General features: G+C 46.9%; 1 protein-coding gene across 1 annotated transcript in view; it reads left to right on the forward strand.

The window, feature by feature from the left end:
- Window positions 1-2,629: 2,629 nt before the first annotated feature.
- Window positions 2,630-18,092, forward strand: part of PPIP5K1 (diphosphoinositol pentakisphosphate kinase 1) — a 38,537-nt gene continuing 23,074 nt past the window's right edge. The window contains exons 1-20 of the mRNA XM_062501129.1: window positions 2,630-2,804; window positions 3,310-3,505; window positions 3,598-3,688; window positions 4,651-4,736; window positions 4,972-5,126; window positions 6,105-6,206; window positions 6,491-6,652; window positions 7,667-7,788; window positions 8,242-8,343; window positions 9,100-9,186; window positions 9,625-9,700; window positions 10,208-10,317; window positions 11,260-11,345; window positions 11,733-11,861; window positions 13,258-13,379; window positions 14,144-14,326; window positions 15,200-15,341; window positions 15,969-16,192; window positions 17,121-17,248; window positions 17,751-17,865. Coding sequence (XP_062357113.1) covers window positions 2,658-2,804; window positions 3,310-3,505; window positions 3,598-3,688; window positions 4,651-4,736; window positions 4,972-5,126; window positions 6,105-6,206; window positions 6,491-6,652; window positions 7,667-7,788; window positions 8,242-8,343; window positions 9,100-9,186; window positions 9,625-9,700; window positions 10,208-10,317; window positions 11,260-11,345; window positions 11,733-11,861; window positions 13,258-13,379; window positions 14,144-14,326; window positions 15,200-15,341; window positions 15,969-16,192; window positions 17,121-17,248; window positions 17,751-17,865 — 2,565 coding nt within the window. The 5' untranslated portion in view covers window positions 2,630-2,657. The remainder of the gene's footprint in view (window positions 2,805-3,309; window positions 3,506-3,597; window positions 3,689-4,650; window positions 4,737-4,971; window positions 5,127-6,104; window positions 6,207-6,490; window positions 6,653-7,666; window positions 7,789-8,241; window positions 8,344-9,099; window positions 9,187-9,624; window positions 9,701-10,207; window positions 10,318-11,259; window positions 11,346-11,732; window positions 11,862-13,257; window positions 13,380-14,143; window positions 14,327-15,199; window positions 15,342-15,968; window positions 16,193-17,120; window positions 17,249-17,750; window positions 17,866-18,092) is intronic.

The following is an 18,092-nucleotide window of genomic DNA, read 5'->3' on the forward strand; positions in this document are numbered from 1 at the left end:
CCCTTACCTGAACAGCACTGGAATGATCTGCTGGGGAGCCGGAAAACAATTATCGTTTCTTATCACTGATACATGGCAATCTAAAGAGCTAAATCAGTCCCAGGCCATCAGAGGCAAGGTCTGTGGCTCCATTTAGGGTTGTGTGTCAGCAGATTAAGTTTGCTGATTGGGTAATTACAGTAACCTTTGGTATGACTGTGCAGCAGATCACAGATGCCCTTCTTGGAAATGCAGCAGGAAAGTCTTTAGCTGCAGCGGCTGGCGTGTACTTCCTCGTGTATGTGTGACAGGACTACCAAGCCTGAATATTCTGACTCAAAGCCAGAATCATCCTTACCTTTTGTGTGCATGTGCCAGAGCCGCATTAGTGCTCGTCTCCCTTGGACAGCACAGTTGGCAGCATTAACACTGAATTTTCTTGCTGTGGTTAGTGGGAGGTGAGGCCCATAGCACTCCCAGCAATTGGGAACTGGGTGAAATGTATGGCTTCCATGAGCAGTTAGCTCAGCAGTCAACAGGTACAGAACCATCAGCATGCTGTGGTTGGTGTGAAGAGTGTGGGCTGTGTGCTGTGCAGGAACGTGCAAGGGTTTTCATAATGGCAATTGCCACCCTCCTGGCGTATGAGCCCCGTGCCAGTTTAACACTAGAGCTGGCTCAGGTGTGGTGGGCAAACTTCTGTCACTGTCCTTAAATACCAGAATAGAACTCCACTTGCCTATGTCCATTTAAGAGCAACAGTCTGAGTTTTTGATGCCTGTAGCTTAAATTTCTGTTTCATCAATAGTCTGTAGTTGCTTGGTTATAAGTGTATGGTAAGGGATCTGCTTTTAAGAAAAACTAGGAAAAGGTTCTGGTTAACCCTCTCCCCACACCTGAAATCATGAGGCTTTCTTTATTAACACCATGGGCATGCCTGTACTATCAGTGGCTGTTGGCTTCAGTGAGGCCCTGAGTTTTTACCTGATGTGAGTATGGTGTGCCATGACCTTGAAACAGAACTATATCCCCCTTGGGACAGAAGGAGGAATATAGAGAAGTTGCTTTATGAGTTCTTAGGGCAAAGGTCTTCCTGCTGCTTTATCTGTTTTTTTTTTTGTTTTTTTTTTTTTTCCCCAGAAGGGAGGGGAGAGTAAGGGATTGGAGAAAATAACCCTCCTCTTCCTTTTGCATTGTTTGCTTCACTTCATTAAGGCAGCAGTCATCAAGCTGATAGCATACCTGCTAAGGACTCATTCTGCACTGATGTGCTGAGGCAGCAGGACACTAGCATGGAAATGGTTCCTGAGTATGTCGGGAATCCTACTCTTGTGCTCCTCTGGAGGTAGCAGGGCTATGTGGAATGCACAGTAAATGCCTCTATAGCCTGGTCTGCCAACACTGTTCCTCCCACTAGCAGCAAGCACTGATGGTGTCAGCTCTGACTCTTGCTGGTCAAGACATTTCAGTGCCAGATGTGTGCTGTGCTTTGAGGATTTTGTGGGAGCAGCAGCACTGGGCTCGGTGCATGGGACTAAGATGGAAGAAATCATCCTTGGTGTGGTATGTACAAAGTCCAGGCTTGCTGTGTTTCCTGTGTGGTTTTTTTTTTTGGGTCAATATCTGCTCCACCAGTGAATCCAACACTCCTCTTAGGCAGGAGGAATGTTTTTGGATACTTTATTATTAGGAAAAACACAGTGAAAGATACCTGCTTGACACTGGGTGGAGCTTAAGTCAGTGGTGAACAGCTGTGTCCTTGGCATGTACAAGTCAGTTGGATGGTGTGTTCAGACTCTGTCCCTTCTGGGGCAGGCAGTGCAGCTCTTGTAGGTGACAGTGGAGGACATGCTCCTTTCCTGGTGTTTCTAACTCATAGCATATATTCAGCAGCTGGTCAAAGCAGGTGATTTTTCCACTCTACTCTGCACTGGTCACAGCACTAAGCCTAAGTTCAAGAAACGTGTGGACAATGCTCTCTTGGGATGTCTGTACAGGTCCAGGAGCTGGACTCAGTCATGATGGATCCCTTCCAACTTGGTGAATTCAGTGATTCTATGCCAGCTTGCAAACCCAGACACCCTGACCTGCAACTCAAGCTGTTACTGATGCTTCCTCTGTGTCCTCTTACACTGCCATAGAGTTTTCACTTGTTTTTCCTCCTCCCTGCAAACTCCTGCATCTCTCAAACTGTTCTCTCTCTGTTACTGTAGGTCTTCTTGAGCTGAAAGGATGAAAATTGACAGTTGGAAAATCACTGTCACTGACCTGAACTTTATCCTGACTTCTGGAGTTGATGTCGTTGGGCGTATGAGTCTGCAAGAGTGTTCCCTGTCCATGATTTAGGCAGTGGCTGGACATGCATCACTGTAAGAGTTACACTATTTCAGTGCTGGTAGTGATACTGTCCCAGTGCAAGGGGGTAATTGAAAAATGGAGCTGCTTATTCAAAATGATCTAGAATTCCAGATCCCTTCTCACCCTGAGAGTGTCTTCCTATTCCCTCTTGTGCTGGGCAGCACTGTCCCTGGGCTCCCTCATGCCGGATCAGTCCCTGCCCTCCCCACCATCACTTGCTTCCATCATGCAGCTGGCCCTGGGATTGACCTGCGTCTGACCTCTCTCTCCCTTTTGCACACTGTAATTCCAGAGCGGGATGGTCGGCTACCGAAGCTGCAATGTCGTCCCTGACGACCTCCAGTGAGGGAGAGAACTCCGCTCCCAGGTTTGTTGTCGGTTCTAGAGATGATGAGACTGAATTTCTGGGATCAAACATGAAGACAGATGAAACTGATTTCTTTGAAGATGATGAAGAGGAGGAGTCGGTAAGGATATCCCAGCATTCTGGGCTGGAGCACCTGTGCAGAATCCCTGGGTCTCAGCCAGGTTTTGCGTGGTTACTGCTGGGGCTGCAGGTAGTTGGGACTGCAGGGGATGCAGCACCTGGCTGTGTGGCACAGCCATGGTACATGGCAGTGGCATTTATGACAGGACACATTACATCATGCTGCCGTGCTCACTGCCTCAGGAAATCCAGCTTTTTTTGCTTGCAGGTCTGATTGGGGAAAACTAGTGGATTTCTTTGTTCTGGAGACTTAACCTGACGCTCCTGTAAACCTTTCTGTTTCACCAGGGAAATTTTTGAGGGAAACTCTGGCACCTGTGAAAAGGACAAAGTTGTCTCTGCAGAAAGAAAACATTCATTTTTTTTCTGTAACCTCCAGGAACAGGATGCAAAAAAAAATGATCTCCAGCTCCCAACTGCTTTTGGCCCCTATTCAGTGTTATATTAAATGCTACTAAACTGATCTCTGTCTTCCCCTCTCTCAGCCACCAGAACGGCAGATCGTAGTAGGAATCTGTGCCATGACCAAAAAGTCCAAGTCAAAGCCCATGACACAGATTCTGGAACGTCTGTGCAAGTTTGAGTACATCACAGTGGTGATCATGGGGGAAGATGTTATTCTGAATGAACCAGTGGAGAACTGGCCCTCTTGTGACTGCTTGATATCCTTCCACTCCAAAGGTAACACATCTGTAGCAGTCCTTAGTCTGCTTGAGCTGTGAGCAAGGGAGTTTCCTTTCAGCCTTCCCCTCTGTCCTCACCCTGTATTTCAGGATTCCCCCTGGATAAGGCAGTTGCTTATGCCAAGCTGTGCAAGCCATTTCTGATCAACGACCTTGATATGCAGTATTACATCCAGGACAGGTGGGTGTCTGTGAGCCACTAAAGCCTCTTCCTCTGATTCTTCTCAGCATGCTGCGGAAACTTCATTTTTCTGGTCACAAAGGACTGAGATGAGGAGGAAGGGGACCTTAGCAGTGGCTTTTTGGGGTTTCTCCAAAACATGGAGGGGAATGGCTTTGAGGGTAAAACCATTGAGACCATGTAAAACCATGCTTTGTTTTCTGGTGTAAATGTCTTGTAAATGGCTGGGATGTAGGGAGTGGAAGAGTTCTCACAGAACAAGGCTGCCATGACTAAAGCAAAAAAGACTAGTCTCTAAGCAGGAGAGCCAAGTGGTGAGACGGAGCTCTGGGTCAGAATCTATGGAGCGTGTGCTGGTCAGACGTGAGGTTTCTCAGTCACCTGTTTGGTGGAGGATACCAGCAGCCACGTACTTCAGCTCTTATACCCAGGCTGCTTTGGCTGTGTGTGAACAGGGCTCCTGACAGAGCCTAAACCTCCTGCCCTGTCTTTGGGATGGTGAGCAGTGTTATGTGGATGCTGGCAGGCATCCCAAGGTATAATTAGTAAAAGAACTGGGGTTTTCCCCTTGACACAGCATGAAAGAAGGCTCCTGCTGTTTCTGCCAGGCCTGGACACTGGACAGCTTGGCATGACAGGGCATTCTCCACAGGGCAGGTCTGGGTAGGTGGTGTGTACTGGGTGTGCTGCTGTGCTTTGGGCACATGCTAATAATTGAGCATCCACGTTTAGGCCAGGTAGAGATTTACTCTGGGGCATCTGTGTCCAGAGCAGGACTGAGGCAAGCCCCATAGCCTGTAGGACTCATCCTGAGAACATATGCTGAGAAGTACCTGCAGTCTGTCTTGATGCTTTTTTGTGTTCATCTGACTGTGTTCTTCATCAATGGGAGTGAAGTCTTTCCCTTGATGTGTACTGAGGACCTTCTAAACTCTTCTTGACACTGCTTCTGTCCTCTACAGGCGTGAAGTGTATCGGATCCTTCAAGAAGAGGGAATAGACCTGCCCCGCTATGCTGTGCTCAATAGAGATCCTGACAGACCAGAAGGTCGGTGTCCAACCTCTATTGAAAGCCATTTCCCCAGGCTCTGCTATTTAAGGTAGTCTGCAGAGGAGAGGTACTGGCAGTCACCTTAAAGAGGCCTGACTCATAAGTCTTTTGGGTTTTTTTGTGGGCAAAGGTCCCAACAGCAAAACTGGCTGATGGGCCTGGAAGGGGCTGTGGCTCTGTACTAGGACTGGCTTACCTTTCCTGATGTGCTGCTGCTTTGCTCTGTCTTCAGAGTGCAACTTGGTGGAAGGAGAGGACCATGTGGAGGTAAATGGAGCTGTTTTCCCAAAGCCATTTGTCGAGAAGCCAGTCAGTGCTGAAGACCACAATGTGTATATTTACTACCCCACGTCGGCAGGTGGGGGCAGCCAGCGGCTCTTCCGTAAGGTGAGGAGGGGTCTCCAGAGCTGGTGTTGAAACCCACCTATGTGGCTTCAGGAAGGAGTATTCGGGCAGGTGAATGGGAAAGGAAGGTTTTGTGTTGGGGAAGTTTAGACCTTCTTAGAACTTTTAGTTCTGCCCCATCAGCCTGGGAACCACGGAAGGACATGTTTTAGTGGTAGTGCTGACTTCACCTTCCCCATCCTCTTGGTGACCCTCATCCTGTAGTCATGGAGCACTGTGTCCCGTTCTGAATTGCATGCTGATTTCTCCTGGGTTTGTCAAGATGAATTTTTCAAAAATCCTATGTTCCTATCATATAATATCATTCTTGCCCTTCCCATTCAGTGTAGCTTGTGCACATGATAAAAGCAGTATTTATTCCTAGATTCCACAGGAAATCTGCCCTTACTCACTTCCCCCACTTTGCCAGTGAACAGTTATAGTTGTGATGTATCTTTTTTTCTAGGCAGTTACACATCTGCAATTAATAAAGCTAAAATGATTGTTCTCTTAGGTAAGATACAGATATGACTCTTGAGGTTGTATCCAAAGCCTTGCTAAAAATGAAAATAACGTCATCCTCAATGTTGATAAAATCAGTCATAGTCCTAGAAGGAAGTTAAATTGGTTGGATCATCACCTGTCATAATTTATTTTCATTTGCATACTAATTAGGCTCCCTACTCTGTAGGTCTTTGTTCACTTTTTTTTGTTGCATATCCTTGAAGTGATTGGAAACAAACTGATGGTCTATAGTAACTTTTCTCCTCTTTAAAGAATGGAAAATGAGATACCTGCTGTCTGCATTTTAGTCTCTTGTCCTCCATAAATAAGTGTGCCATAATGGCTGGGGGGCCTGAGATGCTAATCAGTTAAGTCTGGTAAATTCTCTACATATGGGATGAAACTTCCGTTTTTCTGCTTCCATCTAAGACAAGGATCCTTGTGCTCTTCCCTGAGGTTTTTTTTCTGTGCTCTTAGATTGGCAGCCGGAGCAGTGTATACTCCCCAGAGAGCAGTGTGAGGAAGACAGGCTCCTACATTTATGAGGAGTTCATGCCTACAGATGGCACTGATGTAAAGGTAAGGAAAAGCCTGGAATGGTGCCTTCCTTTGTCAGGCCCAGAGGAGCTGAAGGTTCAGCAGTTCTGCTTAGTCCTACTTAGGCTCTGGAATGTGTGTTTAAGTTTTGAGGTGCTGACTGTGTAGTTTCGGCCCTAAAGTGGGGAGCAGGTGGTCTGTAGATTACACCAGGAGGAATGTGTGAGACCATCTCATCTCCTTTTCTATGTCTGCAGCAGAAATACCTTCTGGAAGCTGCAGTTAGTCTAGGTGGCTATGTCAGGTGTAACTCACTGTGTTTCCAGGTGTACACTGTTGGGCCAGACTATGCCCATGCAGAGGCTCGTAAATCCCCTGCTTTGGACGGGAAGGTGGAAAGGGACAGTGAAGGGAAGGAAATTCGATACCCAGTCATGCTGACTGCCATGGAGAAGCTCGTTGCCCGTAAAGTCTGTGTAGCCTTTAAGGTCTGTATTTTCTTTGCTGTGCAAATCAGGACTTCACAAATGTCTGATGTTTGTCAGGGCTGGTGCTAAAACTTGTCATCCTGGCATGTCTCAGGCATGGCAGTCCTCCATTGTTAGTCCTGCTGGCTGTGGCAGTCTGCTGGGCAGAGGTGACTGGGAAGGCGAGAGGGCCTGCAGCAAATGCTCTCTGGGCTGGCAGGTGCCTGGTGTCCCACATACACCTGAGCATTTAATACTGCATCCTGAGCATGCTGCTCTCCATCTGACCTGTGCTTATTCTGTCTTGACTATTTCCTGCTTTTGTTTATGTGGAAAATTTGGTCTTATTTCCTTGGTTTTCTTTTTGCATTTTGATACTTGTGTTTGCTTCTTTTGTTTGTTTGGGCTTTTTGTTTGTCTGTTTTTTTTTTTAATAATATGGCTCTGGTGCAAATTGATGTTTTATTTTACATCTGGGTAGAGTATGAGTCTAGGTATGGTTCCATGACATGTTCAGCAGTGTCAGCAGAAGAAGCACTGGACTCCTTTTTCATGCCCCACTGCAGCTGGCACCCCGTGCATTTGGGCTGATGCAGATTTGGTCTCTTTCTTACCTTGTAGCCTTTTCCATTTAGTGATGGGTGTCTTTGCCTACAGCACTTCTTATCCATGCTTATCAGTCTGGTTCAAAATTATTGGATTTGAAAGGAAGAGCAGGATATCCAGGAGCTGCTCTGTTTCAGTCTTTTAGAGCTCTGGCAAGTCGGGGATTGACCCTGATGGCTTCATTTGGGGACTTGTGGTTGGGGCCTTTGGTACAGCAGTGAGGGTGTGAAGGTCTGACTAATGTCATGTCTTCACACTTGTTCTAGGCCTGTGAGGTGGGCATGGAGTGGAGGATGGCTGTAGCATCAGCAGGGTTGAACTGGGCAGCGTTGGCTGGGTCTGTGTATGCCCTGCTGGAAGGGTAGCTGTTGTCCCTCACTGCTTCCTTGCTGTGTGTCTAAGTCCCATACTCTCTGCTTCCTCCTGCAGCAAACCGTGTGTGGGTTTGACCTCCTGCGGGCTAATGGCCACTCTTTTGTTTGTGATGTGAACGGCTTCAGCTTTGTGAAGAACTCCATGAAGTATTATGATGACTGTGCCAAAATCCTTGGGTATGAATAATCCAAGTTTTGATAAGGTGGAAAGGTAACTCATGGCAAAGTAAAATGAAGTGTGGAGTCCTGGTCAGTATTCAGAGAAGTCTGCAGGTGGTTCATGTGATTCATTTGTTCAGCAGGTGAAAGCTTGGCTCTTGGAGGAAGGAGTTATTTTCAACCCCTGGAACTCCTGCCTGCATTGGCATTAGCTGTCTTTGTCTACAGTTAGATGTGTCTTCCAGGACTTTTCATTGCATGCTAAGCCCAGTTGTGGTATTAGTGATGTGGGGGAAACTGGTATCCCTTTGAGGTGCCCTAACTAGACCACGGTGTGGTAGGTGTCTTTGCAATGAAAGCAAGGGAAAATTCTGTGGCTCTCTTCACATCTTTCAGCAGGACTGCTAAGGAGGAGGTGGAGAACCAAGGGAATGGATTTCCTTGTGAGTGTTGTATTTTGATTTCTTCCAGAAATATAATCATGAGGGAGTTGGCTCCCCAGTTTCACATTCCCTGGTCCATCCCAACAGAGGCAGAAGACATCCCCATTGTCCCCACAACTTCAGGAACCATGTGAGTACCTGCCATCTTCTCAAAAGGATACCGGTGGTGGCTACATGAGGGACAAGGTGTGAAAATCCCTGCCCAAGGGCCTGACACCACTAGCAGCATGGCATCCTCCAGCTGCTGTGCTGTTTGCAACCCTGGGATGCCTGTGGAAAGGCTTAGCTATGAACATGGGAGTTGTGACAGGTTGGAGATTAGTTGTAGGTTTGATGAATGCAGATGAGCAGTAACTGAAGAAATTACAGAAATTGCTCACTGCTTCACATGGCTTTCAGAGAGTCCAAATTCTTCATCAGGACAGAAAACAGATCAGGACAGATGCTGTAGCTGGCTGCTACATGGAGAAAGTGCGTGTTGACCTACCAGTGAAATAGGTGGAATATTATTTCGTAGCTGAAATAATGTTATGTAATTAGCTGAAATATTCATATTACCCATTTGCTTGGCAGCCTCTCGTCTGATACCTTTGGCCTTACTAGTTTTTTAGAACATAGGGCTAAAAGACCAAAGGCAAATTTCTTTGTGATCCTCAACTTACCTGTACACTGGTGTGAAACCACCTAACTTGGTAGTGTCTGCAGAGCTTTGATTCCGCCTGCAGCTGTGGCACTGGCGTCTGGTTTAGTCTGGGAGAAATTCTACCCCTGCTGAGGAAAGCAGCTGTCAGAAGAGTGGAACTGAAAGAAAAATGGGAAGCTACTTCCTGGTCTCAGCTCTGGAGTGTAGGGGCACATTTGTCATCTCTATCTTGTGTTTCCCCAGGATGGAGCTTCGCTGTGTTATTGCAGTCATCCGTCATGGAGATCGCACCCCAAAGCAGAAGATGAAGATGGAAGTGAAACATCCCCGGTAAGAGCCAAAGGAAGAAGGTGCTGTGCTGCTGGGGAGGGACAAGGGCCTATTCTGTAAACCAGGAGCAGGAGCAGGGGACTGACTGCATAGGAGGCAGTACTTTTTCCTGGCCCATCCAAGCAAATGCTTTCTGACCAGTTGAGAGAGCCCCCTTTCCCCACAAGGATCTTGACACCTTCTCTGTGAACTCTGGGAGACTGAAGGTGTGGTAAGTGCTGAAAAGGGCAGTGTCCCACTAAATGGGAAGCTAGTATCTGCTTGCTGGTTGTATTTTGAAAAACACTCGTTTTTTCAGAATTTCTGAAGCACAGGGGAGAGCCAGCAGCCTGCTGGTTCTCCCTGAAGAACAGAGACTGAATGCTCATGTAGAGATGACCCTCCTTTGTATTATTGAAACGGCAGAAAATGGATCAGCATTCTTTCTTGTCTGTTCAGGTTCTTTGAATTATTTGAGAAATATGATGGTTACAAGACAGGGAAGTTGAAGCTGAAGAAACCAGAGCAGCTACAGGTGAGGAAGTACGTTCTGGGGTATTGTGTGGGATATGCAGGTAATACAGATCCTTGTGTGAGGCATTTCTTCGGGAGGGTGCTAACCTCCAAAAGGGCAACAGTCTGTCACACAGATGCTCCCTTGTCTCATTCTGCACCCTGTGCACACTCAGCTGAGTGACAGCAGGAGAGCAGAACGGAAACTTCTGCTGCCTGATGCACACACTATAGGACGCATATGACCTGATGCAGCCTGCCCACCAGCTGTGATTGCCTCTGGTGACAGATGGCACACTAGGGAGTAGGGCAATTGGAGGTACCTGCTTGGCTCTCAACAGGGCTGTAGCACAGCATGGGGATGAAGCAAACTGCAGTGTGAAAGTTTGTCCTGCCTGAGCTGTGTCTTATGAAATTACTTGGCTCTGGGGAGTGTCTGTGTGGACCTGATGCTGGGTGAAGCTGTCAGGAGGCCTTGCAGGAGTGTACTGGTGAGTCTGAGGCAGAATTGCTCTCTGCTTTCCAACAGGAAGTGCTGGACATTGCACGGCAGCTTGTGGTGGAGCTGGGAACCCACAGTGATTGTGAAATCGAGGAGAGGAAATCCAAACTGGAACAGCTGAAGAGTGTCTTGGAGATGTAAGCATTCCTATCTCAGGGCACTGTGGGTTTGCCTGAGAGCATGTGATACAGAAACAAGCTGTGCTGCTGGTGTCCTTGCCAGCTGGTGTCCAGAGATTGGGGTCTTCTCTGTCCACAGTTAGTAACTGTCTGTGAAAGGCACCATGCTCCTCAACTTTTCTTCTTGACATCAAAACTCTGCTGATCCTTGTCCCAAGTGTGTCTGGTGTTTGGCTGAACAATTTGAGACAAAGCTGAGTTTTCTTTGCTGCAGGAGAGGATCTGGGGTCCTTGAGGGACCATGAGGATATGAAGCATTTTGATATAATTGGAATAAAACTAGTTTTAAATAAAGTTGTCCTGGTGCCAAACGTTTAGGAAAAAGGAGCTTGGAAAACATGAGAAGATGTTTGTGTCCTCAGAGGTTTTGTACAGTTGCAATAAAAATAAAGAAAACCAGGGTTCCTCTCAGGACTGCAGCTAGCTATGGCACACACAGCCAGCATCTGTGTTGAGGCCATGTCTCTGGAGCACACAGGAGGACTTTCTGCAGTGATTCCCTCCTCTGCTCTTTCTGCTCATCAGAGACATGGTTATCCTCAAAGCATCTACCAGAGTGTTGTTTTTGTGATCTCATTAATTCACCGTTAAAGATGTAGATAGACTTTAAAGCCCTAGTGAGGAATGACAGTGCAGAGTGCTCATGATAGAAGAGCAAGGGAATGGATCTTTGATTTTTTTTTGAGAGAGCTGTTTGGCTTTTTGTGAGGTGTGTGCTGGGTTACAGGGAGAGGACAAAAGTCATGTTCCATGGCTATGGATGTTGTTTATGTCCATAGCTATGGGCAGAAAGTCTCTTGCCTGTACTGTAATTCTGTTGGGTACTGACTGAGGGCCTCTCGGCAAAGGTTGGGTGGAGTTGATTTGTTTCAGGTTTTTTTCCTCCATCCCTTCTGACAGGTATGGACATTTTTCTGGCATTAACCGTAAGGTTCAGTTGACCTATCTGCCTCATGGCCATCCAAAAGCTGCGAGTGAAGATGAAGGTAAAGAAACCTGATGGTGCTACCCTGATCTTTAAGCCCAGAGTTGAGGTGTAAGTGCAGCTACCCTACCAGTATAGGCCTCTGACATGCAGACAGAATTGGTGACCCATATCTTATCTTTGCTTACATCAAAGGAAGGATTGCAGGGATGCCAGTACACCCTGATGCCTCTACAGGGGCTTGCACTTCCAATTTTGTGAATGTCAGCCTATACCTTCAAAAGTGACTCTGAATTTCCTACTTGCTGATTTGTTTCCTGGGGATTTTGGGTCAAGATTGTGTTGAGAACAGTCTGCAAGGGGCTGATGACAGCCTCTTCCTCCCATCCTGTCCCTGTGCAAGCTCAGATATGATATCTGATGTGGTGAATACCTGTTTGTCTCCTAGAAGCTCGCCGAGAGTCCTCCCCCTCCCTTCTCCTGGTGCTTAAGTGGGGTGGAGAGCTGACCCCAGCAGGAAGAGTCCAGGCTGAGGAGCTGGGGCGGGCCTTTCGCTGCATGTATCCTGGAGGCCAAGGTGAGTTTGTCCAGGTGCCTTTCATCCTGCCCCATGGCTGCCAGGCTGCCCGGCCCAAGTGAGGGTTGCTCAGGCATCTGTGGCTGTATACAGCCTGTGGGATTTGCTTTTTGTTCTTTTAAGCTGGCATGGTAGTGGTAAATAATTCAGGTGGTTTTTGCACCCAAAGATCCCTAAGACGACCAGAGAGGTGTGCTGTTAATCTTCAGTGTGTCTTGAAGTACAACAGCTTTCTTTATATAATGTACCAGGATTCAGAAAAGACAGGTATTTTTTACAAGGTACATTCTGATGCAGCAAATACAAAATTTGAGTGGTTAACAAAGAATTTAGGTCAGATGTAGAGAACAGAGGAGATCTGTCTTGGAACACAGATAATTCTGCCCTGACACAGGAGAATAGGGAGATTATTCCTGGGTGCATGAAGGATAGGCAGGTGACTCTGAGTAGTCAGCATGGATTCACAAGAAGTCATGCTTAACCAACCTGATAACCTTCTACAGGGAAGTGACCCCTGTGCCTAGATGAAAGTCATTCTGAACAGCTGCTTTGTGGACTTCTGCTCCATGTTCTCATTCATGGAGAGGGAGAGATCTCATTTTGCAGGGAAGTGCTATGTTCCTGGGTAGCATTTGGTGCCTGGCAGCTTTCCCAAGACATACATCTGACTTCTGGCTGGTGCCTGTCTCTGTCAGGGTGTTTCCCTGAGTTGTGAGCTCAGAACTGGGAGTGGTGTTCCTGTCTTATCACGCAGTGTGACTGAGTACTGTGCAGAATTGCCCTGGGATTCCAGGGAGCAGCAAATAGTGATCACTGCTGTATCTTTGGAGGTCAGACTTGAGAGCTGCATGAGTTGCATTCCTCCATTACTGATCTGACTCCTGTGATTGACTCAGCCATGAGAAATAAACTGGCAATTTGTGCCATGAGGTAACTGTAGCTGTACAGAGTCTGCTTGGGAAACTTCCCTGTTGAACTGACCTCCCTTCAGCTCTGAGGGCTGCAGGACCTGCTCTCATGCAGAAAAGAAGCAGAAGGTAGTGATTTTTTGTGTGCATCTTCATTCTGCACCAAGGTATTCAGGCTAGCAGAACTACTACAGGCTGTTGAGTAGAGTTTGCTGCAGAATTTGGGCAGCATCAGACTTGACTGGTGAATGCTCACTTTTTTCCTTAAAATTAACTTCCCCAAGTTAAGCAAAACTTTTGTTACATTTCTAGTCCTTGTGTATAGCTAGAACAGTCTATTTTGGAGCAGCATAAGTCCTGCCTATGCAAGTGACTAATTCTCTACATAAGTTTGTTGCTACAATAAAATTTGTTTGTCTAAACCAGTATATTCAGCTGATAATTTTGCAGGTGTGAGAATATGAATTTTGAGTTGTCCTTGGTTCCAGGTGATTATGCTGGTTTCCCTGGCTGTGGCTTGCTCAGGCTGCACAGCACTTACCGCCATGATCTCAAGATCTACGCCTCAGACGAGGGGAGAGTTCAGATGACTGCAGCAGCTTTTGCAAAGGTCTTACTTCTCTTTTGGGCATCTGTTTGTTCTGCTTCATTAAAATATGCTGGTTCTAAAGGAAAACCTCTGTGATGAGGAAGTAGCTTTCCAAGGATCTTCCCCCTCTCTGTTGGATGGACTGGGGTACACTGTGCTGATAGCAGGTGTATGGGGCAGTACTGAACTGGGGTATTCTGTCACCTTTAATGTCTTGTCCAGGATAGAACTCTGACTCAAGAAGAAGTTATGTATGGATTATTGCTGGTGCTTGATGTTAGAGCACACCAGCTGTGCTGCTGAGGATTGATTGACTATAGAATGAATGTTTCTAGGTGGCTGCCCAGCCAGAGGGGTTATTCCTTGCCTGCTGGATTTAAAAGGGGAGTGAAATGTCTTTTAGTGCAGTGTGAGGTGGGGACTGGGGAGAAGACAGGTTCATTTGCAGCTGACACCAAGGCGAATCCTGCAGTGGCCTTAGGTGGTCTTTGGAGCCTTCACTATATTAACATTTTCAAGCAAACTGAGTTGCTTGAAAGTTGAGCCTGTTCAACAGGTGCATGGAGAAATCTGGGGCTGCTGCGGGGAGAGCTGTCCTTTGCTTGAACAGATCTAGAAGCATGCCAGAGTCATCTTTGACTGGAGGGGATGTTGCTGTAAAACTGCCCTTCAAAGACAGTTGAGATTTCACTTAAGTTGCCTGAGTTCTGGCCATGAAACTCCCAGAATTTTTGTAGCTTGGGTTGCACAGACCTGAAATCTTGTCCTGTGTGCTGTGGCTTTAGGGTCTGCTGGCCCTGGAAGGAGAACTGACCCCCATCCTGGTGCAGATGGTGAAAAGTGCCAACATGAATGGTCTGCTGGACAGTGACAGTGATTCCCTTAGCAGCTGTCAGCACAGAGTGAAGGCGCGATTGCATGAAATCATGCAGAAGGATGCTGAGTTCTGTGAAGAGGATTATGAAAAGGTAAAGCACCAGTGTGGCTTCACTGCTTTCTGTATCTAGAAGGAGAATAGCATTCTTCAGTGGTTTGATGTTAAATGTGTGGTATGTGGATAGTGGTTTGGTTAGTTTGAGATCAAAATGACAGGGTATGTAGGGAAGTGTGCAGGTTAATAGCCCTCGTCCTTCTTTGAGTGACAGTCCTCAATGTCCCCTGCTGTCCCCTTCAAGACTGATCATGGTGCCTTCCTCTTCCTTCAGAATTCCCAGTTCATTTTTTTCTTGTGAGTATGCTAAAAAAGCTTCTGCATGCTGCTCAGATCAGTGCCAGCTGCTGTGGGCAGGGAGTGTGCCTCAGTGGATTCTAGATCCGTGCTCTATGCACATGTCAGCAGACCTTTGGGTTCCAAGTCATTGTGTGTCCTGCAAGGTTCTGATAGCTGCAGAGTATGCAGCATGGGCTGCATCCAGCACAGTAACCACTGAAAGCACTGTTGCTGCTTTTCCAGCAAGTCCCCAAAATACTGTTTTTCCCAGGCTCTGAAGTGTGATTACTGGACTGAAATCCTCCAAGGAACATATTTATCATCTCAAAGAACTACTTAAAATTAAGCCCTTCTGCTCAAGCACAGAAGCAAAGTGAGACAAGAGTGGACATTGTAGGTGGAGGGATGTCCAATCTGATGGGAGCAGTTGTTTGCTCCCTCTGAGTTTGATCCTGAGGAGGATTTTAAGACATGCCTTTAAGACATGGCTCCTTCTAGGAATAGGCCAGCTTTGCTCAGCTGGGAGCACATCTTTTGTCTGAAGTCAGAAAGCAGTGTGGCTGCAAAAGGCAGACATTTTGTGTTCCCTGTTTGTGAAGACTAACTAATCTCTGCTGGAATCTTCTTTCAGCTAGCACCTACAGGCAGTGCTTCTCTACTCAACTCCATGACCTTTATCCAGAACCCAGTTGAGGTCTGTAACCAGGTGTTCACCCTAATTGAGAATCTCACCTCACAGATACGAAAACGTCTGGAAGACCCAAAATCTGCAGGTGAGCAACAGAACTGGACAGAGTCTGGAAGAGATTAATTTATTGTTACATCTTCAGAGCTCCCAAACACCACTAGGGCTTATATTTGTCTGTAGCAAAGAAACTGTAAAGTGTAATTCTGCATATGCTATTGATGTGGAGGGCTCCACTTTTAATTACAGTTGAAGAGTGCTGTAATGTAAAGGAAATGGTATGTGCATTTTGGTTTAGAGTAAATGTAAAAAGCAGCAGTATAGCCTGGAGGGGTATGCCTGTGTTTTTTCAGGCCTTTTCTGGAGACTGTAAGCAGCAAGCTTTTCAGTCATAATTTTCTCATCTCAACTTTCCTAGTAACAAGTGCAGAAGTTTTACAAAGGCATCCTGGGGCCCTGCCATGGGATTTATGGCAGACCTAATTAACCAGACAAACGGTTTCACTTTTCTCAAGCATTTCAGAAGTAACCTGTTGCTGCAGGTCCGGTGGCTTTTCCAGACTGGGATTCCTGTGGGTGACGCAAGAACTGGAGCCCTTTCGTGCTGGGATAAGTCAGTCACAGCTGTCACTTGCGATCTCTGCAGCAATAAACAGGGTTCTGTGATTCTGTGGTTCTAGGATGTGAATGTGCTTTGGTGTTCTCTGCTTTTTAGACCTGCAGCTGTACCACAGTGAGACTTTGGAACTGATGCTGCAACGCTGGAGTAAGCTGGAGCGAGATTTCCGCATGAAGAATGGGCGCTATGACATCAGCAAGATCCCTGATATATATGACTGCATCAAGTATGATGTACAGCACAACTGTGCCCTGAAGCTGGAAGGCACAACTGAACTCTTCAAGCTCTCCAAAGCCCTGGCAGATGTGATCATACCCCAGGTATAGCCTGTATGACGATGCCTGTGGCACCAGTTTCTGACCCTTTGCTTTTGTGTTTTGTCTCAATTCTCTTGCACATTAACTCCCAAGGCAGCATGTCACAGTAGGGTGTTTGTTAGGTCTGTCTTAGTGTTTGTATAAGGCCGGAACTATTTATGACTTGAAATGTAGCAGGGCTGGGCTTCTGGTTGAGGATTCTGGCAGGGTCAGAGTAATAAGCAGCTGATGCAGCAGCTTTTCCACGTTTGTTGTAGTGCATCGCAGCACAGCTCCAAGCTGCGTGTGTGTGCTACAGCAACACTCCATCCTCCTCTACATGTAGGGTTGTGGAAGGGAAGGGAGATTTCTGTGTTAAAGTTCTGACAAGTTAGTTATTCTTGTCAAATTAGGACTCGTTCAGTTTGCAATGTTGAGTTGCTTCTGGCAAAGTTTAATTTATATGGGATGAGTTTCTACCAGCAAGGTCCAGCTGACCCTGTAGCGCAGAAGTGGTCTAAACTTTTTCAGTGTTGCTGGTGAGATGCAGTATGTCTGCTTTCAGCATATCACTGCAGTTTTTATCTTTGCCAATAGCAGTTGTTGCTTTAATGCTCATGCTAACTCAGGGTATAAGTTTGCATGTCATGAGATCTGAGATTCACTTGTTGTAGTTGCACCTCTCAGCTGTTGGAAGGATACTGACAGTCATGTTCAGACATAACTGGGGTTCTTGGAAGTGTCTCAGTCCCCTATTACCCCCTGCAATACCTGTGGGAAAGGTATTTTTTCCCCTGTGGGAAAAAAAGTGAAAAGTGTTGAGGGACATTTCTGTTCCTGTCCTTGCTTAACCAGTGCTGCTGCAGACTGGGCTGTTGAAGTTAAGTGGCCTTTTGTGTGAAGTTGTGGCAAAGAACCAGGGCTCAGGGTATCTGTTGTTTTGTTCCTGCAGGAATATGGGATTAATAAGGAGGAGAAACTGGAGATTGCTATTGGCTTTTGTCTTCCTCTCATTAAAAAGATCCAGCTGGACCTACAGAGAACTCATGAAGATGAGTCTGTCAACAAACTGCATCCATTGTAAGGCTTGTGCTGCATGCTGCTGGCAGTGGGGAGGGCAGCTATGGAGCAGAGGGTGGTTCCCATGCCAGAGGGGTGTACTGTTGTGGAAGGAGGTACTAAGCATACGCTGAAGGACCCTCTAAGGAGGAAGGCATGTTGGTGTTCCCAGAACTAGAAGGCAGATGGAGAAGACACATTGAGACTGCTGACCAGAAGCACAGGGCCACAAAGGTTGTACCCATTGTAGCTGGATGGTGATACCTCATCCCTTTCCCTGCACAGGACCAGTACAGAGTCCTGTGTAGTCCTGTATAGTCCCTGCCACCTACTATGTGTCTCCATTAGGATTCCACAAGATTTGTTGCTCCTGTGCCTAGTGCTCTCATTGTTTGTTCTGTCCTGCTGCCTTTGACATTTCCCAGTGTGGGACTGTGTCATTCCATTAAATGTACAGAAATGATAATGTGTGCTAGATGGCAGTTCACTGGCAGACAGTAACTGTGGGCTGATTTTGGTTTAGGTACTCAAGAGGAGTTCTGTCACCAGGTCGCCATGTTCGAACACGGTTGTACTTCACCAGTGAGAGCCATGTGCACTCCCTGCTCAGTATCTTCCGCTATGGGGGGTTACTGGATGTAAGTGTCCCAGCAATGCTCACAGAGTAAGCCTCCGTACTTTTTTTCCAGTAGCCTTTTCCAAGGTGGACAGTGTATGTTTGTAGGTTGCCCCTTAAGCCAGCTCTCCCACTAGTTCTGTGCATCGGTGGCATCTGGCCAGCTCCATCTCTGCTGTGTTTGCATGCTGCCGGTTTCTGCCTGTCTGGCATGTAGGAGGATTGTTCTTCCTCGGTGCCTCCCTTGCT

This window comes from Cinclus cinclus, chromosome 13 (assembly GCF_963662255.1).
Source record: "Cinclus cinclus chromosome 13, bCinCin1.1, whole genome shotgun sequence".
NCBI classification, from domain to species: Eukaryota; Metazoa; Chordata; class Aves; order Passeriformes; family Cinclidae; genus Cinclus; species Cinclus cinclus.